This window comes from Sinocyclocheilus grahami, unplaced genomic scaffold (genome assembly GCF_001515645.1).
Source record: "Sinocyclocheilus grahami isolate Dianchi unplaced genomic scaffold, SAMN03320097.WGS_v1.1 scaffold984.1, whole genome shotgun sequence".
NCBI lineage: Eukaryota > Metazoa > Chordata > Actinopteri > Cypriniformes > Cyprinidae > Sinocyclocheilus > Sinocyclocheilus grahami.
Genome location: NW_015506163.1, coordinates 173,767 through 198,792, shown reverse-complemented (window position 1 = coordinate 198,792; position 25,026 = coordinate 173,767). Strand labels below are relative to the sequence as shown.

Below are 25,026 nucleotides of genomic sequence, written 5' to 3'. Positions count from 1 at the left end.
CAGCTAATTGTCTGTTTGGTGAGAAAGTCAAATGCTTGTTAGATAAGACTATGTGTGTTGGTGCTGTCGTCTTATATTTAAGAAAGTCATTTAACACTGTTGACCATCAGGTTCTTTTATCTAAACTAACAAATGTAAATTTTTCGGAAGAGGCTATACTTTGGATAAAATCGTATCTTTCACATAGAAACAATGGGTGTGTATTGATGGTACAAAGTCTTCATACCTTGCTTGCCCCAAGGGGGTTCAACAAGGCTCCATCTTGGGACCAATTTTATTTTCACTTTATATTAATGATTTACCTGGAGTATGTAAAGATGTAAATGTTCAGTTGTATGCAGATGATGTAGTAATTTTTACCCATGCTAATAACTTTGATTACTTTGACTTCTGCAGTGACCAAAGTTCAGGAATGGCTTACCAAATCAGGTTTATTATTGAACATAAAAAAAACTGTGTGTATGATGTTTGCAAAACAACCAGTAGAGATGACACATTCTAAGTTATTCCTGAGAGGGGAGGAGCTTGAAATTGTTAAAGAGTTTACATACCTTGGGGTGACTTTGGATTCTGCTTTAACTTTTAAAAGTCATGTGAAAAAGTTGTCTAATATTGTAAAGTTTAATTTAAAGAATTTTAAGTATATTAGGTCATTTTTGACAGTCGGTGCTGCTAGGTTGTATTTATACTCAATTATTTTTTTCTCATATTGAATATTGTTTTAATAGTTGGTCATTTATAAGTGGCACAACTCTAAAGACAATAGAATCATTGTGTAAGAAGGCGATAAAAGTGTTAGATAAAAAAAACCTGTCATTTCATTACTGTAATATTCTAAAAAAAAACAATCTATTGAGTTTTGAAAATGTTAAATTTTTTAAATATGCATGTTTTATTTATAAGGTCTTGAATGGGCTTGCTCCCCCTCCGTTTATTGAATTTATAAAACCGAGGACAGATTGTAGTATTGGGTACTATGTCTATTATTAGAGAGGACTGTGAGGTGCCATATAGGCGAACATCTTTTGGACAGAAAGTTTTATCTGTAATTGGGAGTAAATATTGGAATAGCTTACCGCAGTCAATGAAACAATGTTCTACTTATCATACCTTTAAAGATCATTTCAAAAACTGGCTTATGACGAATCAGTTGTGTAAACATTTTACTTAGAAATTTTAAAATGTCTTTTATGTGCTGTTGTATGTATTTTTGAGTCTGTGTCCTTGTGTGTACCTGCCTAGGGACTGTGGAAGTAAATTAGCAATGTTGCTATAATCCGGTTTATTTACATTCTGTATTACTACAAATGTTCATTAACATGCATCGTCCCTATCAAATAAATAAACAATAACAATAACAATGTGATCAAATTAGATGTGTCCTATTAAAACCAGGCATCTGTACCTGACCAACGTCTCGTTTCTATTTCTGACACTTTGCAGCTTTCATTCCACACGGATGTGGAAATTAATTATAATTACGAATATCCTGTGATATTTTTCCCCCATAAATTGCATGTTGCATATTTAAATATCTTCTGAAAGCTTGCAACATTTCCGTTCAACATTACATAATTTCACCAATTGACAAAAGAAAAGTAATTTTTTTGAAAATAAAGCTAAAAAATTAAACTCTTGCTGGTTTAGTCTCATGATGATGATGCTTCATTTGAACATTTCCTGAGCGCTGTGTTTGCTTCGACTGAATTATTATTAATAATTTGATTAGTGACTGATGACCTGACGTGATTCACGGCACTTCAGCTTGACATTAACATCAGCTTCAAAGACTTTCTCTCGTCATGAGCACCTCTTCACCTGCTCAGATTTTTACAGCACTGCTTTCTGTTCCTACACGGTTACCATAGCGATGAACGTCAAGCTCCAGACGTCCTGCGCGGTTACAGTCTGCAGTATTGTGTATTTGAACGCGCACTCGTTAGGGTTCAGGACATTTAACCATCTTTAATCAGAGTTTGTGAGGAAACATCGCTTCTGTTTATCACTACAACACCCGCCGTGTGTTTCACTGTGTGTGTGCGCGTGTGCGTACGTCCGTGCGTGTGTGTGTGTGTGTGTGTGTGTGTGTTCGAATATGAATGTGTCGTGTGACATTGACAGAATCTCATCAGAACTGTGAAATCACTATCAGCACACACACTGATAAACAGATTCACGGCTCCAGACTGACATGAACGGAGAGTCCAATCTTAGTCCGAATGACAGAATTCATGCTTATTTCATCCCAGTCTGGATCCGATGCTGTCGTGTTCTGTCTGTCATCTCATTCGGACTGTGTGTGTGTGTGTATGTGTTGATGCTCTGTGTTTTACTGCTGCCTGATCTCTGATGCTGTGATCTTCCTTATTGCTCTCTTTTCTTTTCTTCCTGATGTCTTCTGTTTGTGTGTTTTCTTTCCTTATCTTCTCATTCCATCGCTCACGCTCCTCTTGTTCTGTTGTGTTTGCCCCTCCCCCTCACATGCCCCCGCCCCCCCCTCCCTCTTGCCCCCCCTCCCCGGTCACAGAGGCCACACCCACCACCCCGCCCCCCCAGCTGCCCCGCACTTCCTCTTTGACTTACTCCTCTCCTCCCCCACCAGTGACCCCGAGCTCAGGCGTCCTCCCCTCTGCTCCCCGTGACGTGGCCCCCGTCCTCGTGTCCAGCCACTTCGTGCGCCTCAGCTGGCGGCCCCCGGAGGAGACGCGCGGGACCATCCTGACCTACGGCGTCTTCTTCTCCGAGGAGGGAATCAACAGGTACGTGTTCACCTGTGGCCGAAACTATATCAGCCTTACATGTTTCAACCAATCACATCCTAATCCATGCCGCGTTATGAATATTCAGTTGTAAACGCATCAAATGTGTAGTAGAAATTGCACTACACCCTAACCCTAGTTTTTTAGAAATTGTTGTCAGCCTCAGACTCATTATACCTCACGTTACTTTATCATGACATTTTTTATGCTAACATTAGTTTACTACATTACATGAGCTGCCAATGAATCATAGATCTACAGTAGTTGTTCTTTTTTATTAAATAATAAAACAATAATATATTTAAATATATTATTAACAGTTTTTGCTTTTTGCATTTGACTTACATGTGTGTGTATATAAGATTCAATAATAATATATTAATTAATAAAAAATAATATATTAATTTTAATATATTATTAACATTATATTGTTTTTATATTTCACATGTGTGTTGTGTAAGATTAAAAAAAGAATACATTAATTAATAAAAAATAATGTATTCATTTTATTATATTATTAGCAAGATATTGTTTGTTATATTTCACATATATGTGTGTGTATAATACTCAAGAATAATATATTAATTAATAAAAATAATATATATTCATTTTAATATATTATTAACAGTGTATTTTTTTTATATTTCACGTGTGTGTATAAGATTAAAAAAATAATATATTAATTAATTTAAAATAATGTATTAATTTTAATACATTATTAACAAGATATAGTTTTTTTATATTTCACACATGTGTTTGTATAATACTCAAGAATAATATATTAATTAAAAAATATATTACTTTTAATATATTTTTAACAGTATGTTGTTTTTATATTTCATGTGTGTGTATAATACTCAAGAATAATATATTAATTAATAAAAAATAATCTATTAATTTTAATACATTATTAACAGGATATTGTTTTTTATATTTCACATATGTGTGTTTGTATAATACTCAAGAATAATATATTAATTAATAAAAATAATATATACATTTTAGTATATTATTAACAGTATATATTTGAACATACTCAAAACAATAGTTTACAGAAAATAAGAATTGATTACAGTTTACATCTTGATATTTTGCAGTTTATATCATGTATGCTAATATATTATTAGTAATATTAATTTTGTATTATATATTGGAACCACTGATCTACTGCATTTATTCATCTTATTTGATTAATTTGCTTTGTTAAAATGAAAAGTCATATCTGTTAACGTTAGTCAGTGCATTGTGAGCTGAAATGAACAGTTGTGTTTCATTAACTAACATTTACAAAGATTAATAAATGCTACAAAAATGTATGCCTTGTTGTTTCATGCTGGTAAATGCATTATCTAATACAAAAAAAAATTCTCTAATGCATTCATGAGCCCAGATCTGATTGTATTTGACTGATTGTTCAAACGGTTTGCAGTCTCTTCATTAATCTGTGTGTGTGTGTGTGTGTGTGTGTGTGTGTGTACTGGTATATATGGTTTATGAGGACACAAATGTGTAAAATGACATGGGTACTATAGCATAAACATGGTTTATGAGGACACTTCCTGTGTCCCCGTAAAACAAAAGGCTTAAAAAACATACAACACGTCCCGGTTACGTATGTAACCCTCGAGAGACCAATCTACTTCGAGTGTAACTAAACGAGCCAATGGACATTGGCATGGGATGATTGCATCCAGCTGCCGCTAGGTAGCAGGTGCAACGCATACCAGGTTTTCGCTGAGGAGCCGAGCCAACCTACCAAAGCGCCATGGATGCTGCCCCTTTCAGTGTCCTGTGTGAGCCTCCTGCGCCCCCTTTTTGGTGTAGGCCGGGGCTCGCAACAAGAAGACCAGTCACTGTTGTCGTAGCACTATCCACTCAGTGAGATTGGATAACACTGGGAAAACGTACCCATTCCACTTGGAACAGGAACGTTTCGGAAGCACCATCCTTCCCGAAGGAGGTTTCGGAAGCACTTTCACATATGAACCAACCGTTTAGGTGCATATGGAAGATTAGAGGTGATTGTAACCCTCTTGGAAATGGCAGAAGTCTGCCAGGGAAACACGGGCTCTGAGGCTATACTGTGGACTTTACACATATGGGATCCACTTAGGTCTAGACTAGAGTCAGGTCCCAAGAGGGTATAGAGGGGGGCAGGGGAGGATTCAACCTTCTCGCCCCCCTAAGAAATCTGATGCTTCCCTACCCTTCCCTACGCTCCAACCCTTGCTGCAAAAGGCTCACTTACTTAGGAAACGCATACCAGTGCCCCCCAGCCAGTGGTGGAGGCATCCGTGTAAACCACAGCATGCCTTGAGACCTGTTCTAAGGGCACTCCTGCCCGAAGAAACGCAAGGTCTGACCACGGGGTGAAGGTTTGGCGGCAGGCCGGTGTGACTTGGACCCGGTGAGTGCCACATCGCCACACCCACCTCGGGACTCTGCCATGGAGCCAGTCTTGAAGCGGTCTCGTATGAAGCAGCCCCAGTGGCGTGACTTCTGCTGCAGCTGTCATATGCCCCAGGAACCTTTGAAACTGTTTCAGTGGGACCGCTGTCCTGCTCTTGAACATATTCAGGCAGTTCAACACCAAACGAGCACGTCCCTGCGTGAGGCATGCTGTCTGTTCGACCGAATCCAATTCCATACCGAGAAAAGAGATCCTCTGCGTCGATTAAAGTTTGCTCTTTTCCCAGTTGACCCGAAGGCCCAATCAGCTGAGGTGTGAGAGCACCAAGTCCCTGTGTTCACACAACTGATCCTGAGCTAGTATGAGCCAGTCGTCGAAGTAGTTGAGAATGTGAATGCCCTGCTCTCTCAGGAGAACAAGGGCTGCCTCCGCAACATTCGTGAAGACACGGGGCGACAGGGACAGCACGGAGGGCAGGACCTTGTACTGATATGCTCGTCCTTTGAACGTGAACCGCAGCAATGGTCTGTGGTGTGGAAAGATCGACACATGAAAGTACGCATCCTTCAGGTCAATCACTGCAAACCAATCTCGGGGACAGATGCACCCGAAGATGTGTTTCTGCGTCAACATCTTGAACGGTAACTGGTGAAGGGCCCAGTTCAAGACACGCAGGTCCAAGATCGGTCATAACCCACCGCCTTTATTGGGTACAATGAAGTAGGGGTTGTAAAACCCCATCTTCATATCGGCTGGAAGGACCGGCTCTAACGCATCCTTCGCCAGTAGGACTGCGATCTCCGCACACAAGACAGGAGCATCAGCCGCCTTCACTGATGTGAAGCGGATGCCGCTGAACTTGGGGGGGACACCGGGCGAACTGAATCGCATAGCCGAGTCTGATGGTTCGCAGGAGCCAGCGAGACGGTTTGAGTAGCCAGGCACCCAGACACCGTACAAGCTAGACCAGCAGGACCACTGACATACCCGCGGTGGGGTAGTGAGGTGAAATGCAGGGACCCGGTCTGTGGGCGGACCGAAGAGGGGTCTGAGTGTGCGGTGCAACATTTACCTGGTTCCACGGTTTGGCAGATGGTGTGTGAGTAGGGCCTTTGATGACGCTCTTGAACCTCCATCTGCTGCCTGCTGGTGAGAGAGGAGGATGAGTGTGGTCCGGTGTTAGTCCGTTCGTGACTCTCCATGCCCTCTTGGGACCCAGAGATAGAGAAAACTGCACTCTTGTCGACATTTTTGGAAACCAGATTCTCCACCTGGCCCTCCTCCAGGGGAGGGAGAGGTGCATTCACCATCCCCCGAAGAGCAGTTCGCTCTCTCTCTGGGTCGCCAGTCCCAGGGCCTCTTGCTCTTCCGCTCACTGCCAGGTTTGAGCGTGGGAGGATGCAGGGGGCCTCCCTCGGCGACGAGCAGGCTGGAGCGCTGCGGATGGGTGGAGGCAGCAGCTGCCTGCTGGGGCAGGACGTGTCGAATCACCTCAGTCTGCTCCTGTTCCGGATTGTGACCATCCTTGTGCAGTTCCCTGAGTGCTTTAGCCTGAAGAACCTTCAGTAACGCTGTAGAATGTAAGGCAGAGGCAGCTTCTCCACAGGCCACATAAGCATCATTGGACAGAGCAGACGAGTACCTACAGACCTGGAGGGGAGGCACGATTTGCCCTGCCGGGTGGAAGCGGTATTATGACACAACTGCATCGCAACCGACCGCTCCACCAGTGGTACCCCCGTATTACCCCTAGCTGCACCACCGTCGAGAGTGGTGAGGGAGGAGGAGTTAGCAGGTCGGTTTCTGGCAGAAGGTGCCATCCACGACCTCGTAAGTCCCTCATGCACCTCTGGGAAGAATGGCACCGGGCCACCCTGAAGAACCAATCGTTCAACCCTGAGGGCTTGGGACACGTTGGAGGTCTCCACTCAAGCCCTACCCTCACGGAAGCCCAGGAAAACATAGCCATCATTTCCGGATCCGATTCAGGCACTGCTACAGTCCCGGAGGGCAGCAGTGCAGCCGAATCTTCCTCTCCAGAAAGCTCCGGCTCACCCTCCGATGCAGCGATCGACATCTGGTCGTCGAGAGGAGCAGCCTGATGCGTGCAACCCACTCGACACGGGAAACCACCACCACTGAAGCGCCGTACCGCCAACACCAAGAGCACCAAAGAGCACGCTGAACTCGTTCAGTCTTCTTCTCTCAGTAGAGTAGTCAGGAGCAAAACGATGAAAAGCTGGTATGTGTTGCACCTGCTACATTTTTATGCTTACGCTGTTATCAGCAGCAGCTGGATGCAATCATCGCATGCCAATGTCCATTTGCTCGTTTAGTTACACTCGAAGTAGATTGGTCTCTCGAAGTGACATCCCAATTCATCTGAAAGGGAACGGTGTTTTATGAAATTCAAAAATTTCCATTCGTTTTCTGTAAGGGGTAGGTTTATATGGGGTTAGATCTCTGCCATAATTCTGCATGCGAAAGATCATATTTTGAGCACACGTAAGTGCATTTTGCACGCGAGTGATCTGAGTTTTGTGGAGAAAATGTTCGTCTCGCAAAGAAAAAAGTATTTTGAGTGCACTAAAATCAATTTTGCATATAAAATACGTTTTTGGATGTGTGCAGACCATAATAATAATTATGCACACCTGAATATAAGACATTTTTTACTTCCAGCCTTCATGAATAATTATTTATCAAATATAAATGATTAAATATAAGATTAATAGTAGTTATTAAGATTGATGTTGTTTGGAATTGGTAAAATGTGCTTGGAAAAAAAATATGATCAGAATATCAACTTGCATAATAATTATGCATGCACTGTATTTTTCCTCGTCTGCTGTCGTGGTAATGCAAGGAATGTTGTCATAGGTTGTCAAAGCAGCCAATCAGAATTTAGCAGCCTCGTCTCTGATTGGCTGGAATTATGCAATATTGTAACGCTGGGTTGTGTTGAGCAAGCGAGCCGTTGGCATTTAGAGAGCACTGAGGGTGGGCATCAGGTGAGCAAGCTAGTGAAACGTTGCATGCGCAAAAGAGAAGGTCTGCACAAATCCAAAAACATATTTTAAATGCAAAATTAATTTTCTTATGCTCGAAATACTTTCTTCTTTGCGAGACAAACATTTTCTCCACAAAACTCAACTCGCGCGTGTGCATAACGCACTTTTGCATGCTCAAAATATGATCTTTCGCGTGCAAAATTGTGGCAGAGATCTAATCCCATAGGTTTAGGTGTAGGGCGATAGAAAATACAGTTTGTACAGTATAAAAACCCTTACCCCTATGGAGAGTCCCTGTAAACCACAAATGCAAGTATGTGTGTGTTTGACAGGGAGCGCAGCCTGAATGTGACGGAGGCCGAGGGTCTGCAGCTGATGGTCAGTAATCTCCGACCGGAGGCCACGTACTCCTTCAGGGTGGTGGCGTATAACGAACAAGGGCCCGGAGAGAGTTCAGAGGCCATCCGACTGTCCACGCAACCTGAGCGTAAGAGTCGCCTCCTCTCAACTTGAAATATACAGCAGAACATCTGATATCTGACATCAGTCACACTGAGAGCAATGGAAGCTAACTGTGTTTGGTGATTGTGATGATGCAGCAGATCTCTGTAAATGTCAGCAGTGTGGTGCAGATGTTTGAAACATCCCATAATGCTCTAGTTTCCTCCTGAAGTCACACAGAGGAGCAGTGTGAGAGATTTCATTATATTATCACACACACAAACACACACACACACACACTCACACACGCGCACTCACGCGCACACACACTCACGCACGCACACACACACACACACGTGCACGCACGCACTCACACGCACACGCACTCACACACACTCACGCACACTCACACGCACACACTCACGCGCGCATACACACTCACGCGCACACACACACACTCACGTGCACACACGCACGCACGCACACACACACACTCACTCACACACACACTCACTCACACACACACGTACACACACACTCTCACACACATTCACGCACACTCACACACACACGCACACACACACACTCACGCACGCACTCACACACACTCACAAGCACGCACACACTCTCATGCGCACACACATACTCACACATACACTCACGCGCACACACACACACACACACACACACACTCACTCACACATACACACACACACTCACAGACACACACACTCACGCGTGCACACACACACTCACGTGCACGCACACATACACACTCACTCACACACACACTCTCACACACTGGAGTTCTTTAACCTTTCTATTGGACAGTGAGTGCTGAGATCGAGCCGTCTGACCTTTTTCATCCAGATTCTGGCTCTTCCTCACAAACAGCCTGAAAGACAAACTTCATCTCTGAAATATGAATATGATGTAAATGTAAAGCTCATCTGCGTACAGACATGTTTCTGTGCGAGCTGCTGATCAGTTATCTCATGTGTTCCAGTGTCTGATCCAGGATTATTATCCTTAACTTGAAACCATAAAAAAATCACCACTCATCAAAACAAAATTAATTTACTAAAAATATAAAAAACATAAACTTAATGTCAGCATTTCTCATTTTTGTTTAGTTTTAGTTGAAGTTCTAAAATAAATAAAAATAAATAAACAGAAACGCTAAAACTTAAAAACTATATAGGCATATTTAAAAGAAAAGAAATATAAAATAAAAATGACAAAAACACCCCAAAAAAATACTAAAACTTGTTATAGTAGTTTTAAAAAGTAAATTAATTTTATTAATGTTTAAATTAGCTTTTTTTTTAATATTTCCCGTTTTTATTTTAATTTTAGTTAGTTTTGTTGGTTTTGTAATTTTTTTTGTCTATTTTTTCCCCCCAAGTTTGTTTGTCTTCAAGCACAAAAGGTGTTCACTGTAACAAAGCATAGATGAACACAATGGATACTAATATCAGCAAAATCAAACGAAATATAAAAGTAGAAATAAACTCTCACTCAAATATTGAAATCAGCACGAACACGACGTTTCTGCAGTGCATTCAGACCCATGAAGAGCCTGTGTTTCTCATGTGTCGACGGTGATGTGATCGTTCATTAGTTCTGGTTCCTGGTCCAGTGGAGAACCTGCGGGCAGCAGCTGCGTCTGCGTCGTCCATCCAGGCGTCCTGGGATCCTCCGACTCACGCCAGCGGCCCGGTCCAGAGCTACCGGCTGCTGTGGACCGAGACCTCCACCGGAAAAGAGCAGGTGAGAGTAACCTGGTTAGTATTAAGACAGAAGTCAGGCCTGTTTCAAAAAGCATGCTGGATTGGTACAGCTGCTGATGGGCGAGTGCTGTGATTGGTCGGTGATGTCTGTAAGGCGGGGCTTACCGAAGGCTCATTAGCGTGTTGTTTTCTGACCGCGGTGTTTCTCCAGAACGTGGAGGTGGTGGGTCAGAGCTATAGGATGGAGGGCCTGAAGAAGTTCACGGAGTATTCGTTACGAGTGCTGGCGGTCAATCGGCACGGTCCCGGCCTCTCCGACACAGACACGCTCATCACCACGCTCTCAGACGGTAAGACTAGTCAACTCTAGTCAACTCTACTGCTAACCAGCCTCTCATTAACCCACACACAGCCATAATCACGAGAGGGAGACTGAGTTTTCTGTGAGCCACAAGTTCGTGAGTTTGGTTTTAAAAGATGAAAAATGAATAGAAATAAAAACACTAGATAGTCGAATTGCAATAGAATATACAACAATTCTTTTACAGCACCTTCATAAATTGATATCTTTATTTATTTTGTAGTTGTAGAGTAACAAAATCTTAAAATATTAATTTTTTTAATGTTTTTTTTTTTTATGAATTAGTTTGCATTTTTATATTTTCTGCTTTGTTTTTGTTATTTTCATTGGCTATATAGTTGTTTTTATTAATTGCATTTCAGTTCTAGTTATTTTAGTGCATCAAGTTAAACTAAATGAAAATAAAAAAATAGCCGAATTACATTTCTTTACATTTTTATGTCAAGTAATGAAAATGTTTTTTTTACGGTTTTAGTTTTAATTTTACTTTACCCAGATTATTTATATACTATTATAGTTTTTTAATGAATATTTTAAATCAGGTTTTTATTTTTATATTTTCCAGTTTAGTTAAAGTTTTGCTGATTTAGTTGTTTCATTTAATAAGTTAACTAAGTTAGAGTTGAGTTAACTTTATTTCAAGGATCAAAAATGTCTTCTAATGTGGGTTTAGTTAACTATAATAACTCTCTACGTTGGCATCTTGCTTGCATCTGACCTCATAATTATGACTTCACAGCTCGTAAATACGAACGTCTCAGAAGGATTTGAGCTCGTCGTGATTCGCTGAAACACATATTCCAGTCCTCTGATTCATGACTGCCATCAGGTCACAGCATTCAGGAGATGTTTCCATAAGCCATCCACTTAATCACACACTAATGATGGCTTTGATGTGGCAGTCATATTCAGGCCGTCACATCTGAAGCGTCAATCAATTTCACGGCGTGTCACTCAACTCTGACAGACTGACACGAGACGTTTGAGACGTTTGAGATTTGTTTGCAGCTCCACTGCGTCTCCATGCAAGAAGCAGCCGGGATCTTCCCTCAAATTCAGTTTGAGTCCCCGGAGAGAGAGAGAGAGAGAAAACACACACATGCCTTCCTGATCAGAAAATGAATATATTTATTCATAGTCACCATCTTGGCTCAATGTGTCACAATGCATTCTGGTACTGGTGCAACAGATTTGTTCAGGAGAAGCTGTGCGCGCTTTCATTTGGATGAAAAAAATATAATAAAATAATAATAATAATAAAATACAATGTTTTAAAAAATTAATAAAATAAAATATATTTTAAAATATTAATAACATAACATAACATAAAATGTTTTTTTTATATATTAATAAAAGAAAATAAAAATAAAATAGTTAAGAAAATTAATAAAAGAAAATATATTGTAAATAACATTAATAACATGGAACATAACCTAAAATAAAATGTTTTAAAAAAATATTAATAATATATAATATAATGTTTTAAAAAAATAATAAAATAAAATATATTTAAAATAAATAACATAACATAAAATGTTTTTTTTTAATATTAATCAAATAAAATATTTTTTAACAATTAATAAAATACAATATATTTTAAAATATGAATAACATATAACATATAATAAAATGTTTTTTAAATATTAATATAATACATATTTTTACAAAATTAATAAAATATATTTAAAATATTAATAACATAAAACATAACATAACATAACATAACATGAAATGTTTTTAAAAATATTAATAAAAATATTTTTACAAAATAATAACATAAAATAAAATATATTTTAAAATATTAATACCATAACATAACATAAAATGTTTTTTTTAATATTAATAAAAGAAAATATTTAAGAAAATAATAAAAGAATATATATTGTAAAACCTTAATAACATGAAACATAATCTAAAATAAATGTTTTTAAAAATATTAATAAAATAAAATATAATGGTTAAATAAATAATAAAATTAAATATATTTTAAAATATTAATAACATAAAACATAACATAACATGAAATGTTTGTAAAATAATACAAATTGTTTTACAAAATAATAAAATAAAATATATTTTAAAATATTAATAACATATAACATAACGTAAAATGTTTTTAAAAATATTAATAAAATAAAATATTTTTAAAAAGCAATAAAATATAATATATTTGAAAATATTAATAACATATCATAACATAAAATGCTTTTTAAAATATTAATAAAATAAAATATTTTTACAAAATTAATAAAATAAAGTATATTTTAAAATATTAATAACATAAAACATAACATAACATGAAATATTTTTACAAATATGAATAAACTAAAATAGTTTTACAAAATAATAAAATAAAATAAAATAAATTTTAAAATATTAATAACATATAACATAACATAAAATGTTTTTTTTAATATTAATAAAATAAAATAAGAAGCTTAATTTGTATGATTTTAAAGGCGTGTTGGTTCATCCCTCGCCACCTGTCTGCAGCCTGAAGGCAAACTGTTTTAGCAGCAGCTCAATGCCGCAGCGGTGTTTGAATGCTAAAGCGGGTTATATTTCCCAGCAGCCCTTCTCATTAGCCGTCTAACATCAGGCTATTGGTTTATGTGTTAACCTCAGGATTGTGTTTGCAGTAATTCTCAAAGATTCAATCACCGGCTCTTATCAGCATCACCCAGCTTGAATTGTTTGAATGAAGCCTGTCGAAAATACAATATATTTTAAAATATGAATAACATATAACATATAATAAAATGTTTTTTAAATATTAATATAATACATATTTTTACAAAATTAATAAAATATATTTAAAATATTAATAACATAAAACATAACATAACATAACATAACAATTAAATTAAATTAAATTAAATTAAATTAAATTAAATTAAATTAAATTAAATTAAATTAAATTAAATTAAATTAAATTAAATTAAATTAAATTAAATTAAATTAAATTAAATTAAATTAAATTAAATTAAATTAAATTAAATTAAATTAAATTAAATTAAAATATAAAATAATATAAAATAAAATAAAATAAAATAACTGTCCTGATCTGTGCTTCGTCTGAGTCTGCTGGAGCTGATGTAGCTTACGTTTTCTGATGTTAAAGCCGTATGCCGTCTGTTCGTTCATCTCTTGCATTTCTCTGTAGCCTGAAGGCAAACTGTTTTAGCAGCAGCTCAATGCCGCAGCGGTGTTTGAATGCTAAAGCGGGTTATATTTCCCAGCAGCCCTTCTCATTAGCCGTCTAACATCAGGCTATTGGTTTATGTGTTAACCTCAGGATTGTGTTTGCAGTAATTCTCAAAGATTCAATCACCGGCTCTTATCAGCATCACCCAGCTTGAATTGTTTGAATGAAGCCTGTCGATGTCGTCCTGCAGATTCAGATGTGTCACGGGATGCAGAGACGTGGATGGACACATTTTATTTTATTAATTTATTTTAGCATTAAAACATAACATAACATAACATAACATGAAATGTTTTTAAAAATATTAATAAAAATATTTTTACAAAATAATAACATAAAATAAAATATATTTTAAAATATTAATACCATAACATAACATAAAATGTTTTTTTTAATATTAATAAAAGAAAATATTTAAGAAAATAATAAAAGAATATATATTGTAAAACCTTAATAACATGAAACATAATCTAAAATAAATGTTTTTAAAAATATTAATAAAATAAAATATAATGGTTAAATAAATAATAAAATTAAATATATTTTAAAATATTAATAACATAAAACATAACATAACATGAAATGTTTGTAAAATAATACAAATTGTTTTACAAAATAATAAAATAAAATATATTTTAAAATATTAATAACATATAACATAACGTAAAATGTTTTTAAAAATATTAATAAAATAAAATATTTTTAAAAAGCAATAAAATATAATATATTTGAAAATATTAATAACATATCATAACATAAAATGCTTTTTAAAATATTAATAAAATAAAATATTTTTACAAAATTAATAAAATAAAGTATATTTTAAAATATTAATAACATAAAACATAACATAACATGAAATATTTTTACAAATATGAATAAACTAAAATAGTTTTACAAAATAATAAAATAAAATAAAATAAATTTTAAAATATTAATAACATATAACATAACATAAAATGTTTTTTTTAATATTAATAAAATAAAATAAGAAGCTTAATTTGTATGATTTTAAAGGCGTGTTGGTTCATCCCTCGCCACCTGTCTGCAGCCTGAAGGCAAACTGTTTTAGCAGCAGCTCAATGCCGCAGCGGTGTTTGAATGCTAAAGCGGGTTATATTTCCCAGCAGCCCTTCTCATTAGCCGTCTAACATCAGGCTATTGGTTTATGTGTTAACCTCAGGATTGTGTTTGCAGTAATTCTCAAAGATTCAATCACCGGCTCTTATCAGCATCACCCAGCTTGAATTGTTTGAATGAAGCCTGTCGATGTCGTCCTGCAGATTCAGATGTGTCACGGGATGCAGAGACGTGGATGGACACATTTTATTTTATTAATTTATTTTAGCATTTAGGAGATGCTTTTATCTAAAGTGACTTACAAATGAGGAATACACTAAAATATATTATATTATTTTTCTTTTCTTTTACATTTTAATTTATAAGCCTGATGAAATAATACATTTTGTGAATTTCTCTGTCCTGTAATGTTAGTAAAGCCTGCAGTGCTGAAATCAGCATCAGTCGTTAAAAATCCCATCAGTCGAGTACTGGTTTATAGCTGATGTAAAATAGGGAGGTGCAGCACGTGGCTCTTTAAGAGAGACAGCGAGACGAGCACGAGCTTCTTAACATGCTGCTCAGACCTGCTGCATTCTCCCACTCGCTCCAATCCATTCCCATCATGCACTCCTCTAATTCTTTGTCTCATATTGGCGTGATTTTCTCCAGATGTCTGTGCGAGCAGCTTAACCCGCGCGTGTCTTTCTCTCATTGGTTGCAACGTCTCTTTGCATTAGCTTCAGCCCGGCTCTAAGAGGCTGTGGGAATTTATTGCGTGTCAGCTTCCATTAGAGACACGCGGCAGAATGATTCAAATGAGCCGCTGCTGCTCCTTCCCCATTTCACTGCTTAATTAAAGGCCCTCGTGTCAAGCTAATGGAATTGTGTGATGGCATTCTACACACACACACGCACACTCATATCCATGCACTCACACGTATGCGCGCGTATAAATGCACATACAAACATGCGAGTGCATATGCATGCACACACATTGCAAATCACGTTGAATGGGGGGGTGTCGATCGCAAAAATCACATGAATACTCATGAACACTCATCACATGCACACATAAACACTCATGAACATGCTTATGCATGCACACACACACACACACACACACACACTCACAAAATTACACATGCATGCATACACACACACACACACACAGGAACCAGATGAGTCCTCTGCACAATCTGACTTTGCTGCAGCCTGGAACTGAACTGCTGGTTTCGTCTGGTCTGAGGAGAACTGGCCCCCCGACTGAGCCTGGTTTCTCCCAAGGTTTTTTCTCCATTCTGTCACCGATGGAGTTCTGGTTCCTCTGGCTTGCTTAGTTGGGGACACTTAATTTCCAGCGATATCGTCGACATGATTGCACAGACACTATCTAAACTGAGCTGAGCTGGATGATGACATCACTGAATTCAATGATGAACTGTCTTTAACTGAAAACTGAGTGTGTACTATTGTCCTTCTGCATTATTAACACACTATTTTCCTAATTAATGCTGTTCAGTTGCTTTGAAACAATCTGTATTGTTAAAAGCATTATATAAATAAAGGTGACTTGACTTGACTTGACACACACACTCGCGCGCACACACACGTATGAGCATGCAGACACACTCACACATGCATGCATACAAAAACACCCACACGCGTGCATATGCATGCACACAATCACACACACACACACATGCATGTATATGTATGGACACACTCACATCCACACACATATGCATGCGCACACTCACACACACACACACATGCGTACATTCACACACACACACACACACACACACACACACACACACACACACATACATGCGCACACTCACACACACGCACACACACACACACACACTCACACTCACACATATGCATGCGCACACTCACACACACACACTCACACTCACACATATGCATGCGCACACACACACACACTGTCTCCAAACTATTAGTCCAAACTCATGCCGCGAGTCCTCAGATAACCTCCTGACCTGCAGAGCGTCTCAGATACGGCCTGTTTATCTGAAGCCTCATTGACAGATTGATTGTGTTCCTCTGATGGAAGAACATCCGTCTGCTGCTGTCCCACTGGAGCGAGATAGATTCCCTAACTTAACTAAACCGGCTAACTCTCTCCAGGGCCATTAGGTGACCCGTGGGGCCCATTAGTGTTGATCCTGATGACTGTGGTGTGTGTCTGTGTGTCCGCAGTGCCCAGCGCTCCACCGCAGAACATCTCACTGGAGGTCGTCTACTCACGGGTGAGTTACGATTCAACTGCATTCACTCACTATTAACTACGAGGCAAAACACAAGAGACATGGACTCAGCTCTCAGCTCATGGATGTCAGCTCTGTATGGTTGGGTTGAACACACGTGTGCGTTCACATTATGAGGGAGTGTGTGTGTGTTTATATCAGTCAGGCTCGTATAAAACAGCACTGGAGCAGTCAAACACACGTTATTTTGGTCTGAACTGTAGAGGACTGGATTGACTGCAGCAGACTCTCAGATGTCTGTAAAGTGAGCAGATCTGTGTAAAACACACGAGGTCAGAAACACTCCTGCACTGAATTCATTTCAGGTTCAGCACACACACGGGTGACAGGATTTTACACGCGTGATCATATCATCATGAGGAGCTTGCACGCTATCACACATTCATTAGTATATTTTATTATAATATTATGACATCATAGTAATTAGCCTTTTTAATATTTAAAGACATTTTCTGTTGTTTTCTAAGAATAATTATTTATAGGAATATTTTAGATTTTTATATATTATCAATTCAATTCTTATATATATATATATATATATTTTAAGTTATATTATATAATTACATCATTATATATATAATGTGCTATACTATATAATAATGGTAGTATAGTAGTATAAGTATTTATTAATATATAAAATTAGCTTATTTTTTATAATTATATTTTAAATATTTATTTTTAAATAAATGTAATAATATTTTAAATTAGCCAATATTTTCATATTGTCCATTTTTATTTTGAATTTAGTTTAATTTATTTTGTTATTTGATTTTTTTTGTCATTTTTAATACTTTTTTAAACTCTGTTTCTATTTAACATTATAAATTTTTTTATAGTTATATTTTAAATATTTATTTTTAAATACATTTAATAATATTTAAAATTTGCTATTTTGATATTGTCGATTTTTATTTTGAATTTAGTTTGTTTTATTAATTTTGTTATTTGCTTTTTTTGTCATTTGTATTACTTTTTTTACTAAATTAGTAACTTTAGTAATTCTAATGAAACTTATTTGTGTTCAGTCAGTTACCAATGCAACATTTCTAATTTACGTTTTAGAAGTGTAATGTTTTCATCTAATATTTATATGTGATTTTAATCAGCTTAATTCCAGGGAATAATGAAGCTGCTCTGAAACAATCAGCAGTGTATAAAGCACTATAGAAATAACGGTGGCTTGACTAGTTTTGGTTAACAGGGTTGGTGTAGCGTGTCGTCGGTCTTCTCTGGATAACGTGTGTCTCCTCTAGTGTAACACTGTGTTCTCACACTGAAATGAGCTGCTTTGTCTGAGCGGCCCGATAACGGATCGTTTATGTCAGGAAATTGGGTTTCATTGTGTGCCACGGCGCTTCTGCCCATCCAGAGACCAACAAAAGAGCCCAGAATGCATTGTGTCCGTCTGACGCTCTGCAGAATGATGATTGTGACGTCAGATTGACCAGCAGCCCGTCTCTATCACACATCAGCTCAGCTAAATCATCAGCGGCTGCGACCCTGACGCTAATGATTCTCTCTGATATTCTTAAGAATTAAATATGAATGCAATGGCAATGTGAGACTGAGACATTTGGTGTGAATCCACAACTATATTTCACAAAGCTTGCTCTTTTCTTGCCGGCAGAGCCACAGCGATGCATCATGTTCAGCAGGGTCATTTCCAGGCGGAAACATTTTCATTTTTCACTGGAAAATTATACTGTCTATTTGTGCTTCATTTGCAGCGCTGCTAGTGGTTATTAATGTGTGAATCAGACGGATGGCCTCTATAAACTAATACAGCCGGCGAGAGAGAGGGCAGGTCAGAGAGCCGCGGGACGCTGCAACAGTGACTGCATCTTAAATATTTATCGATTTCATGAGTCGTTAACTCGCTTTTCTTTCCATTAGGATTCAGTCAAGAGGCTTGTTTCATCTGATGAATCAGAGTGATGTGGAATATGAAGTCTAGCAGATTAATTATGTGCTTCAAAACAGAGGAGAGAAAGTGGATGACAGTGTAATAAAAGACTAAGACAATAAAAATAGTTGACTTTATATTTTTTTGCATTTCACGTCAGGAACGCACTTCCACATATATGGGATGTGAACGTCTCTGTTTCTGTGAGGTGTGTTTGTTTCAGTGATGGTGATGCTGGAGTTTATGGTCAGTTTCACAGCTGACGGACGGAGGAGTGTTAATAAAGCAGCTCCGCTCTTCTGCTTTCTGATGCTCCGAGCTCTTATTAGCGGTCTCTGTCGTCTGTCTGGATCTCATCAGGATAGATGTCATATTTCATCTGATGTGAATGAAATGAGTCTGTAGGGACTGAAATAGAGTTCGTTCAGTGAGTTGATCTGCTGTGTGTGTTCGTTTGAGCTTCAGCAGGAAGGTCACGAGGGTCAGAAACAAACAAATATGCAACAGTAGCATTATTTATAGACTATCTGAGTTATTTATTCACACACACACAGATCCGCACAGCAACACATTGTTTTGAGTTGATTCTCGCTGTTTAACACGGGATAATTAACACCATGATGGGGCCAAAATGATGATCCTGAACTACTGCCATAATCACACACACTCACTCACACACACTCACACACACTCACACACACACACACACACTCTCACACACACTCACACACACACACTCACACACACACACTCACACTCACACACACACACACACTCACACAGACACACTCACACAGACACACACACACACACTCACACACACATGGGATGAACGTGTCGCGTTGGCAGCAGTGCGGTGTGAATTTTAATTGCTTTATTTGCATGTTAACGGGCAGATGGCACAAGCACAGTCTCACTGAGCCACCGAGTGTGTGATGGCATTCCTGCACCGTGCAGTTTATATCTGTTTCAGGGCCGTTTGTGAAGGTTAATGAATCTGTGTTTGGGAGTTCTGCTTTGGATAGAGAGAGAGAGAGAGAGAGGGGGACTGTATACTAGTCCTAGTAAAGGTTGTGTTGACCCGCTGATGTTTCTCATCAGTAAGTTGTGCTCGTACTGAAGACCCTGTCTAGGGACGCCGCTGGGGGGGGTTAGGACGATTCTTAGGGCCCACGCACTTTTGGGGCCCCCAGAGATCTGTTTCATTAGTAGTAGTAATGTAATATAAATTATAAATGTATCTACCAAAGAGTTACAAATAAAACTAAATTACGGCTTATTTCTGCATTTCCAGCAAAATGATCTCCCTCCATTCACTGCATGGTTTCGTCCCGTCCTGCGTAGCCTAGAGTCACGAGCGAGATCAGATGGTCAACTGTCAAATTAGAGATGTCTTCGAGTTCGGGGGGTGGGGGGGCAAACAGAGCCGGACGGTTTGGTCAGTCGCACTTTTAAACACATTTTAGTTTTGCTATAGAAAATCTACAAATTCACAATCTGATTACACAGAGCAGCAGCAGGAGGCGCGTGAGGTTGTCATGGCAGCCAGATACACTGCACGCGTATTACGGCTGCGCTTCTGTTTCGCCACACTAAACTTAGCAATAAACACGCTGAAAATAATACACAATAAACATGTCTGTCAAATCGATCTCAAAGGAGGCTTTTATCAAGCAAATAAAGGAGTGAATTACTCATCCACTGTTTAAAATAATACTTTAGCTGGGTTTCCGCAGGCAGGGTCACAATTATCTGCAGTGTGTGAAGCTAAAGGTTTTTGGGTTAAGGTTCATAATGTAGAAAATTTTTAACATTGTGTGCTGTATATATGCATAGGTAGCTAGCAAACGAGGAATACCGCTGTTAAGCTAACAGTCACATTAGCTGAGTAAGATCATGATTGAGAGATGGTGGATACTGCTGGAAATGCTGCTATGGGGTATCCTATTTATTATTTTAGTATATTTTTGTTTGCCCCAGTGAAGCATTTCTATTAATATAACTGATTAAGTCGTCAAACTCATTCCATATCAGCGGAATAGTGTGGTACAGAAAGTCTATGTCCATAAAGCAGGTTCTGATGGGCAAAAGTAATAGCAAAAGTAATAGGTCAATATTATTAAATTGCAGACAAAGATTTTGAATAGCTAGGCTGGCTTGTACACTATATTGCCAAAAGTATTGGCACCCCCTTCTTATGAACAGGTTTGACTACTTCAGTCATTTCCATGAGTACAAATCTTAATGTTTCAGCATATAATGATATTCTAGGGAATTGTGTGCTTCTAATTTTATAGCAATAGTTTGGACAGGACCCTTTTCTATTCTAACACAACAATGCCTCTGTGTATAAGGCAAGGTTAAAGAAAAGATTGCTTGAGTCAGTGTGGAAGAACTGGACTGTTTTGCTGAAAGCCAAGTCCTTATCCCAGCTGAACACCTCTGCTGTGACTTTAAATGCAGACCTTGAGCCAAAAACTCATCACCAGACACCTGTGACTTATATGGACAAATGTATTGGGACACCTCCTTCTTTAGAACAGAAAAAGTAGTGTATGTTTGGTGCGGAAGGGGGCCCAACCTCATATTCTTTCATAGGGCCCAAAATTGCTAGCAGCGCCCCTGACCCTGTCAAATCAATGCATTTCTTCCTCTTCTTTACTGAACAATGAAATGCCTTTTCCTGCATAATTGATAAGCATCCATGCAGAATACAGATGGCTGGAAAGGTCTGAACGGCAATAAAAATAAGTGGAAGCAGCAGCAGTTAACATGCATTTAAGAAATCAATGCTTTTATTCATGAAGGACTCATTAAATTGATCAAAAGTGACAGTAAAGACATGTATGATGTTACAAAAGATTTCTATTTCAAATAAATGCTGTCCTTTTGAATTTTTTATACATCAAGAAATCCTGAACAGGGTTATTGTAATTAACTAATTAATTATGTTTTTTTTTTTTGTTACTTGAAATAAATTCAACTTTTTAAAAAAATTGAATAAAATGAAATGAAATAGATTTGGGGTCGGGTTAGTTATCTAGATATTTCAGCTCGTTTTCAAGGCAGCATTTCTCATTTTCTTTTAGTTTAACTTGATGTAATAAAATAACTCAAACTAAATGGTATATTAAAAATAATAATAATAAAAGAATATATAGATATGTTTTTAAAAACTACTAAAAATGACAATCACACAAAAAATACTAAATTACTTAAATTAAAAAGAAAACAGAAAATATAAAAATATTTATTTATGAATATTTATTTGATACATATACATTTTAAATATTTTAAATGTCTTTATTGCCACTTTTGATCAATTTATTGCGTCCTTGCAGTCTTTTGAATGGTAACGTATCACGGTTTCCACAGAAATATTGTGCAGCACGACTGTTTTCAACAGTGTGTGTGTGTGTGTGTGTGCGCGTGTGTGAGAGAGAGTGTGTCTGTGTGTGTGTGTGTTTGTGTGTTTGTGTGTCTGTCTGTTTGTGTGTCTGTCTGTTTGTGTGTGTGTGTGTGTGTGCGCGTGCGCGCGTGTGTGTGTGTGTGTGTGAGAGAGAGTGTGTCTGTCTGTCGTTCATCCTGTCTGTCTGTCGTTCATTCGTTCATCCTGTCTGTCTGTCGTTCATTTGTTTGTTCGTTCGTTCTCTCTGTCTGTCTATAGTTCATTTTTCTTTTATTTGTTTGTTTGTTCGTTCTGTCTGTCTGTCGTTCATTCGTTCATCCTGTCTGTCTGTCGTTTGTTTGTTCTTTCATTGGTTGGTTGTTCGTTCGTTTGATCATTTGTTCTCTCTGTCTGTCTGTCTATCATTTGTTTGTTCATTTGTTCTGTCTTTCTGTCTGTCTGTCTCAAGTCAGCATTCAAAGTTCTACTTTTGTAGTTAAAAATGATGAATTTTATGTGAATTTTCAAAATTTAATTCTACTTCATTACATACTAATTCTGTTTTCTACCACATTCTTAAGTCATTCTGGGTTGATTTCTCAGGCAGCAGTGATTCCAGGCACCCGTTGAACCCAGCTGAGCAATGACCTCGCTTTAATTTTTTCCCTTTCTCTCGTCTATAGAAACTCAAGTTCCCAACCAGCCGAGCTCTCTGCACGTGCGTCCGCTTCCCAGCAGCATCATCATGAGCTGGACGCCGCCGCTGAACCCCAACATCCTCGAAACTATATATATATATACACACACACACACATAAGCCTTTTTCATTACTTTAAATAAATATAAAGTGAAATATTATTTTATATATTATTTTATAATATATAATATAAATATTATAATAACTTTATGTACTAAAATAAGTTAAAACTGAAATAAAAAAGAATGAAAACTAGAGACATTTTAATAAAAAAAATCAAAAAAGAATTTAAATGAGATAAACACACAACAACATTACTAAAACTTTAAGTAAAATCTAAATAAAAACAGAATATATAAAAATAAAATGTAATTCAAAATATAAAAAACTAGAAATACAAATAAAATAAAATGAATAGAATCTAAATAGATATTTTAATTTTTGAAACATTTTCAAAAACTACTGGAAATGCCAAAACACTCAAATTAAAATAAACATGAACTAAAATTAAAATAAAAACAGAATATATAAAAATAAAAACTAATTCAAATTATAAAAAGCTATAAATAAAATAAAATAAAAACGAATAGAAACTATATATATATATATTTTTTTTTTTTATTTATTATTATTACTAAAAAACTACTAGAAATGCCAAAAACACTAAAATTTAAATGAATTAAAATGAAAACAGAAAACTGATTCAAAATATCAATAAAAACTATAATAGTGTCTCAGTTATACTGAAATACCACTGCCTAGTATAGTGTGGGATCTTCATTAGAAAGCACCACTGATGTCTCAGGAGCTGTCTCGCTAGTTCCCTCAGTAGGGTTTGAAGCAGAGCTGCTGCAGATGTCAGATTGATATGATCAGTGTCTGATACTGACAGAATGAATCACTCCTGTATAGAGATGTGTGTCTGTCTGATGATGATGATGGTGATGATGATGATGGTGATGGTGATGGTGATGGTGGTGATGGTGATGGTGATGATGATGGTGATGGTGATGATGGTGATGGTGATGGTGATGATGATGGGGATGGTGATGGTGATGGTGGTGATGGTGATGATGATGATGATGATGATGATGATGATGGTGATGATGATGATGGTGATGGTGATGGTGATGGTGGTGATGGTGATGGTGATGATGATGGTGATGGTGATGATGGTGATGGTGATGGTGATGATGGTGGTGATGGTGATGATGATGATGATGGGGATGGTGATGATGATGATGATGGTGATGGTGATGATGGTGGTGATGGTGGTGATGGTGATGGTGATGATGGTGATGGTGATGATGGTGGTGATGGTGATGATGGTGATGGTGATGATGGTGGTGATGGTGATGGTGATGATGCTGATGGTGATGATGGTGGTGATGGTGATGGTGATGGTGGTGATGGTGATGATGGTGATGGTGATGGTGATGATGATGGTGATGATGGTGATGATGATGATGGTGATGATGATGATGATGATGATGATGATGGTGATGATGATGATGGTGATGATGATGATGATGATGGTGGTGGTGATGGTGATGGTGATGGTGATGATGGTGATGGTGATGCTGGTGATGGTGATGATGGTGGTGATGGTGATGATGATGATGATGGTGATGGTGATGATGATGATGGGGATGATGATGATGATGATGGTGATGATGATGATGATGGGGATGGTGATGATGATGGTGATGGTGATGGTGATGATGGTGATGGTGGTGATGGTGGTGATGGTGGTGATGGGGGTGGTGAT

The 25,026-nt window shown here is 37.6% G+C and overlaps 1 protein-coding gene across 1 annotated transcript in view; it reads left to right on the top strand.

The window, feature by feature from the left end:
• The window catches only part of LOC107565154 (netrin receptor DCC-like), a 78,486-nt gene that overhangs the window by 18,780 nt on the left and 34,680 nt on the right, over positions 1-25,026 (top strand). Inside the window, exons 2-6 of the mRNA XM_016250369.1 lie at positions 2,603-2,759; positions 8,513-8,667; positions 10,243-10,391; positions 10,563-10,701; positions 17,203-17,252. Of these exons, the coding sequence (XP_016105855.1) occupies positions 2,603-2,759; positions 8,513-8,667; positions 10,243-10,391; positions 10,563-10,701; positions 17,203-17,252 (650 nt within the window). The remainder of the gene's footprint in view (positions 1-2,602; positions 2,760-8,512; positions 8,668-10,242; positions 10,392-10,562; positions 10,702-17,202; positions 17,253-25,026) is intronic.